At 45.4% G+C, this 7,107-nt stretch overlaps 1 protein-coding gene across 1 annotated transcript; it reads right to left on the reverse strand.

Annotated features, from left to right (window-relative positions):
- Nucleotides 1-356: 356 nt before the first annotated feature.
- EIF2D (eukaryotic translation initiation factor 2D) lies at nucleotides 357-6,528 on the reverse strand. Its single transcript, XM_042013644.1, has 14 exons — nucleotides 6,338-6,528; nucleotides 6,023-6,106; nucleotides 4,323-4,413; nucleotides 3,603-3,710; nucleotides 3,013-3,293; nucleotides 2,799-2,916; nucleotides 2,285-2,330; nucleotides 2,042-2,145; nucleotides 1,763-1,921; nucleotides 1,549-1,638; nucleotides 1,348-1,443; nucleotides 1,023-1,143; nucleotides 724-898; nucleotides 357-632 (listed from the first exon to the last, which is right to left on the reverse strand). The coding sequence occupies exons 1-14, from the start codon at nucleotides 6,390-6,392 to the stop codon at nucleotides 562-564; spliced, it is 1,599 nt and encodes a 532-aa protein (XP_041869578.1). The 5' UTR covers nucleotides 6,393-6,528; the 3' UTR covers nucleotides 357-561.
- Between the last annotated feature and the right edge of the window lie 579 nt (nucleotides 6,529-7,107).

Raw genomic sequence — 7,107 nt, forward strand, 5'->3', positions numbered from 1 at the left:
CTGTAATAAATTACAGCTCATGACACACATTAAAACATATTTTTATATGTAAAATTAACATAAACTACAAAAGCCCAGCTAACAGTTAATTCTCAGTGCTGAAGTGTCCTGATTTCAATACCTGGAAATGTTTAAAAGGATAAAATCTAAACCCAAGTGGGTTTTACTTCTGACAATCTGTGGCACAACACACTGGACTGTCCCAGGATTGTGCTGGAATGTATTTTTCTCGTATTTCAGTGGAGGTTTATTCCACACCCTTGATCAAAGATGCAAAGCAAGAATGTTAAAGTACCCAAAAGCCACTGTAGCATCCAGTGCTTCAATACCAACTTCCAGAAACCACCACAACAGGATAATGCCAGGGGGTTTATTCAGCTTTTTATTTTTATGAAAAATGAACACCTGGAGCAATATTATTATTTGGGTGAATTCCAGACCTTGTAAACATCCAGGACTCATTTTGGAATGAGCAGGGCCTGTACATGATCCTTGATGTGCTGGCAGAGAACACTTCTATAAATAATGACGTCTGAGCAATCCTCAGAGTAGATTTTTCTCCTACTTCTTCCGGCCAAGCTTTGGAGCCTTCTCCAGGCCTTGGATGTATTTCCGAGGTAGCTGGTATTCTTCTGCAACATAACCAAGAGCTCACTTCAGGAAAGGAAGTAAAGAAGAATTAAAATCTCAGTTTTGCTGTAACTAGCTCCAGAATCTTCTTACCGAGCAGCATCTTGGCCAGATGATGGATTTGGTTGCCTTGGATCTGGACCTGGACTCTGTCCTTTGCTCCTGGTGCTGGGGTGATGGTGGCACTGGCTTGGACCTTCTGTTGGAGAGTGTTGGCCACACACTGGGGGTCCAGACCATACAGCTCAAGGTTCTTGATAATTGTCACCTGTGGGGTTTAACAGAGATTGGGAACATCACTGCTGAGGGTTTAACAGTGACTGCCAAAGCTGCCCTCAGGATCTGGGCATCTCATCTGCTCACCCCCCCTCATTGTAGCTGTCGTGTTTTACCTTCTTGTTTGATGATCTCTGTGCTATGCTGATGTCAATGGGCTCAATGTTTCCTTTCCTCACCACGGGTTTTTGTCCAAAAAATGTCACCTGGTGTAAGGGCTGCAGTCGTTCAAGGCACCTGAACAGTGCAATAAATCTGTGTCATTCTGGGAGGGGACACTGAGAGAACAAGCACCTGCTCAGCCCATTTATGGTGTGAGATCTCATCCTGTTCCCATTTATCTCCAGGAAATTACAGATCAGGCAGCTCCCACCATGGGGCTTTGAGTTGCAGGCAAGAAATCTGTGCAGTTCTGGGAAGGGATATTGAGAGAACAATCACCTGCTCAAGAGTTCATCCCATTTAAGGTGTGAGATCTCATCCTGCTCTGACTTATCCAACAGGCAGTCACACAGAATGGCATTCACCTTTACAAAGCTACAAAACAAAGGCACACACAAGGAGCAAACCAGGTCACTCTTTTTTCTCTAATTTCAGCCTCTCCTGTGGAAGCAGGGCAGGAAAACTCCCACCTGAACCTACTTTTTGTTTGTTTCATCAACCAACTCGTTACTCTTCACGTAGTTAATGATGATGTTTCTCACCTCACTGCTTGAGAGGATGCTGCCTTTTCTGAAGAGAAAGAGAATTTTTAACTCAAGTATTTGGGTGTTGGGTTCTGGCACTAAGAGGGAAACAGCATCTGCAGTTTTGTTGGTCTCTCTCTTCCTTTTTTTTTTTTTTTTTTTTTGCTTACCTGTGTCCAGATTCCTGGAAAAGTGGGATCATTTTTGTGGACACCCCATAAAGGGGAATGATTTCAGGAGCGTGGTACACTTGTTCTCTGTCTTCACTCTTGCTGTCTTGGGCAGCAGAGGCTGAGGAAAATCCTTCAGGCACTGCAAATGCTTTAATGCTGCAACAAGAATGGTTTGGTGTGAGTAAAAGGGAGGGAAACAGCTGGAAATAGCAGATTCCACTCCCTTCTTTCACAGACTCCCAACTCTTTTAAAGATGGCTGTGATATTCTACGTACTCTGGGTGTTTCCAGTCCACTTCCACGATGCTTTCCACACCTTTGCTCAGCTCCTTCACTTGTAAGATCTTCTGGTGCTGCATGCACTGCAGGAATTTTGAGAACTGAAGGAAGCAACAATCAGAAATGTGGAGTCAAGCATTTTAAACAGCTGCTCTTGTGTTTCAAACCTTTTCTCTCCTTCTGGTTCTTATTAAAATGAATCCAAAAAAAAGCCCCCCAAAACCAACAGAAAAATCTCACCTTCTTATAGCTTGATTTCTTTATGTCCAGTTGTTTTCCAGCAGGGCTATAAATGGATTTTTTAAAAGTTCTTTAGTTATAAGTCACCCTTCATTTCTTCTTAAATCTTGCTACTTATGCTAGAAGTTTCTTAACAGTGGGAATATAAATCACACAGAAAAAGAATTACTTCAAAGAAGCTGATAAATAGAATGTGATGAGTGAAATTAGTGCTGATGTTCTTGTGGGCAGGCAAGTAACCACTCAGATGACTAAACCATGCTGAAACCAATGTCAGCCAAGTCAAGCTGGCTCCCAAGTGCAAATCCAAGTCTGGACAATCCTTACACGCAAGTATTTGAGGTAAGGATTGTATATGATCAAAGTATTTGATGGCAGAAGTGAGCATAACTTTGATAACAACTGGGTTTTATTTTTTAGTCAAAACCTTCTTCCTAAATATCCCACTCCATCTCCACGTTTTAAAGACCAAATCCCAGCATGCAAATCCCAACTCCATCTCCTTCCCACGTACCAGCAGGAGAACATGTGGCTGCCTAGAAATGTGCTGGTGAGCAGAGGGAGATCTGACTTCTTTACTTTGCATTTTAAGGCATGGAAAAAGCACTGATTAAATAATGCATCCATTTGCTCTGCAGGGGAAGAAAAGGACAGGTAGGCAGTGAGTTGTCTGTGGGCTTCAGCAACCCAAAGGGAAATGCTTTGGTTTCACTGGGATCCAAAAATACCTTGTGGGGTCCTGCTGTCCTCGGCCTCCTGCTGATCCTCTGTGCTGGCATCCTCAGCTGGTTCTGCAGCTCTGTTCTCACGGAGCTCCTCCTGTCCCAGCAGCTCTGCACAAGGCTCTCTGTCCCTCAGGCTCAGATCCCTGATGTCCACGTGCTGCTCTGGCTCAGGGGAGCAGCTGCTGACAGGCTCCTTCCCCTGCAGCTCTTCCTCGTCTCCAGCGCTCTCCTTTGCTGTTTCCAAGGGAGCTAAGGTAGGAGGAGAAGATTTGTCACCATATTCCCTACAAAAGGAAGAAAAAGCAGAATACAGCTTTCCTTTTGCTGCTTTGAAACCACAGGACAAGGAACAGATGTCACCCTGAAAAAAGGCACTGGCAGCTGCACTGGTGTTTTTCTGTAATCTCTAAATGATAAAATTTACTTTGAACTAATCTTCCTCCATAAATTCTGAATAAAGGTCCTATCTAAGCTGTACCCAAATAACTCAGTAAGTTGGCCTGACAGGCTAAATTTACTGGGGCACAGATTTGGATTTCAGTAAACACGTGAGAGCTGTTGCACATTTTACCCGAGGCCTGGCAGTTACCCACCAGAGGTGATCCAGGTGAGTGTGCAGCACAGCAAAGCCCTTCCCTTTCATTCCAGCAGCCAGCATCTCCTCCGTGGACATGGTGGCAACTCCAACTGCCACGGGAGCTCTGGGAAAAGAAGGGAATGTTGGAGCAGGACAACACGAACACGCTGTGCTACTGCACACAGGCTGTGCCACTGGGATAGACTGAACTGCTTCTACAACGTTCTTGTTCTCTACAAACTGGTTTTTGTTTAAAGCAGCTACGTATTTCCTGGTTATCCTTCTGGGATGTGAAGTTTTCCAAAGAATCCCAAGGATAAGTGGAGCTGGGATGAAGTGAAGGTTGTGCAGTGACACATTCTTGCTTTTAATAAATTACCAGAAGCACGTGCACTGCCAGAAGAGACCGGCAGTGAGAGAAAACCAACAGCTCTAGCACTCCCTCACTCAGAACTTCCACATAGACACAAAAACAATTTTGCAGAATAGATTTTTTTGCTAAAAATATTGGTCCACACAGATCCAAAAAAAAAAAACCAATTTACAAAGCTTCCCACCTCAGCTCCAACATATCCTAACCCAGAAAATTAAGTGGACTTTTTTTCCTGCTGTATTTTCCACTGCTTAGCTCCACAGTGCATCAAATGCACGACAACACTTCTGCTTTGCTTTCCTCAAACCCCTTCATTTCATTTTTAACTTCTGGACAGGTTCTGAATTGGAGAATCCTCTGTACCTGTTTCCCAGGAGGGTGACAGCGCAGAGCGTGCCCCGCTGCACTCGAGGGAGGCCAGAAGATGGCACCACAACTCCTGGCAGCATCAGGTCTGCGGAAAGAATGAAGCGCATCCATTTCTCAATGAAACGCTCGGGCACCGCCTCCTCCGCCCCCCTCCCTCCCGTTACTCAGCAAAAACACGAGCTCAGCACACGCCAGAGAGAACAGGATTCTCTATTTCTCCTCCTAAGGCAGCGTTTTTTCCTCGTGGAGTGCGGGATCCAATTCATAAGGGTGCTGGGCACATCCCAAAAAACTGTCAGACCTCAGGGACTGTTTTTAACGAGCTCCCAGCACCACTCTTCATTAATGGCGTGGAAAGGGAAAGGAACAAGGGGAAGTGTCAGGAATTACCCATTTAGCCTCCCCTGTCCCAAGGGAAGGTGATCCCAGCAGGTTCTAGCCCCCCATTCATTGTCACAACTGTTTTTATCAGGTCTAGAATGAACTCTGCAACTGCCACCAAAGCTCCACATGGCTGGGGACAGAAATCACATAAAGGCCTTAATGTGACCAGGTAAGCAGCATTAAATTATGTAAATTACCAGGGCAGACAGCAGGTATTTGAATTCATGGAAGAGATATCCCAAAACATTGCTGCTCTTTGGAACGGAATGCTTCCTAAATCTCCTCCAGCCTGCAGCACTGGAGAGCCTGAAGCCTTTCCTCTCCTTTCTGAGAAGTGGCTCTACCTCTCCCCCTGCCTTTGTGGCCATTGTCTCCTGGCCAGCTCCTTATCTTTGGATCCTGCACAGAGGTAGCCTGGTTGCCAGGGGCGATGAATGACCTGCAGGCCTCTTTCATCAATGTCCTTCCCCATTAGCAAGTCTTTTTCCCCAGAAACTGGGTCATTACAAGTCAGCAGCGAGGCTTGCTCAGATGCCTATCACAGCTACACACTCGAGCACTTTATTTTCCCCAAAAGCAAACAAAGCACAGAGACCCGAGCTCCACTTTAGATACTGTGTCATGGAAAAAGACATCCCTTCCTACGTGAGCACTTCCAGGTACAGACCAAGGCTGCAGCAGCTGCAATTTAATCTTTTTCTGCTTCAGCAGCTCAGCAATTTAAAGTTTATAATGCCCCGATTCTCCTGAGTCTGAACTGCATCCAAAGCAGGTTCCAGAAAACAGACTCCTTTCCTGTTAGTCCTGATCCATAATGAGGTGGTAGAGCCAGTAACCCAGGAATTCAGCTCCAACCTCACCTGCACAATCCACAATTTGGCTGACAGTGACTGCACTCTAGGTTCCAAAATAAATTCCCTTCTTATCCACAGGATAAACTTGTTCACCTGGGGGCTGACAGGAAGCAGGGTGGCAGCAAAGGAACTTTCAAAAGGGACAGATCAATGGCACAGGCCCTTCTGTGTCCCAGTTCAGCTGCTCATCACCCTGAGAAAGTATTTCAAACTCTGAGCCTCCCACATGGAACAGGTAACTGCATTTAAACAGCTTCACCTACTTTGTTTCATTCACAGATTCTTTCTACAGCTGATTTATTTCCTTTCTAGGACACCACCACGAATTATTTTTGAGTACTCGTTCTTTCTACTTGGTTCAGGTACATTTTTGCCACTGCTGAAAGCAAACACCTAAAAAGCCCTGAAGGCAACTCCTTTTTGCAGTGTGAAGTGACAAAGTTCTGGTGCTCTTACCTGCTCCTCCTGCAAGTTTCTGTAGCACTGGGGGCCATGTTGCAAAGGCAGGGAGAAGGTCTGGGTAGACCCACAGAGTGTACACTGTCCCAAAAGAGAAGTACATTTAAAAATGCATCATAAAGAACATTTCTAGCAGTTGTTTCTTCCCATCTTTAAGACTAAACACTCCTTGGATAATCAAGGAGATTAAACTTAATTGGATAACAAAAATCCTAATTGGGTAATAAAGAAACGTGAAATCGAAGCAGTGCCACAATAATTAACTGGGAAGGAAAGCAAAGAGGGGGGATTATTCCAGTCCCTTCTCCCTACCTGTTGGATACAGAACTTTCTCAGCTTCAAAGAGTATTGGGTTCCTGTGGTTCATGTAAACAGTGATGGCCTCCCCTTTGTGAGAGTATATTTTGATGACATTGAGTTCTTCCTTGTTTGGAATCAACTCAGCCAGTTGTTCAGTGCTCAGGGTGGGAAAAGCTGCTGCAACATCACTTCGTAGCTTCCTCCTGCAATGATAAAATCCCATATGTGTTACAAAGCTGTCTAGGCCGTCCCTCAAAATAATTCCTACATCTGCTGTTACTGCTTTGTTGGCTGTTCCTGAAATTCCCACCTTTTCACAGGAAATAACTTGATGCATTTGTGTCTGGGTTTACAAATGGTGTAAGAGGAATACCAGGAAAAGACCAAATATACTTGCCCTGCTCATATCTTCCTTAAACATCTGCTTTCAGCTTCTGCTTGCTGCCCGTGCCTCTGTTTTGTGCTGTGATTTCAACCTGGGAGTGTCACACTCGCTCAGCCCAGCCTGTCACCCACAGCTGGATGGGGAGCAGGGCACAGCCAGATTTCCCTGTCCCCCAGTTTTAATTGAAGTTTAAGCCCCAGTGACCAGCACAGGGGGGGCTTTGTGGTCATTCACAGCAGTGTCCAGTGAACCTGAACCATCAGGAGGTCAGCCCAGCACTGCTCAGGAACATAAAGAACGAGAGAAGTACAGATGGTTTGGGTTAAAAGGGACTTTAAATCCGATCCAGTCCCACCCCCTGCCACGGGCAGGGACACCTCCCACTGTCCCAGGCTGC

Source organism: Corvus kubaryi, unplaced genomic scaffold (assembly GCF_017639235.1).
Source record: "Corvus kubaryi isolate FWS band 111438036 unplaced genomic scaffold, C.kubaryi_AGA036_p1.0 split1-37355, whole genome shotgun sequence".
Classification (NCBI taxonomy): domain Eukaryota; kingdom Metazoa; phylum Chordata; class Aves; order Passeriformes; family Corvidae; genus Corvus; species Corvus kubaryi.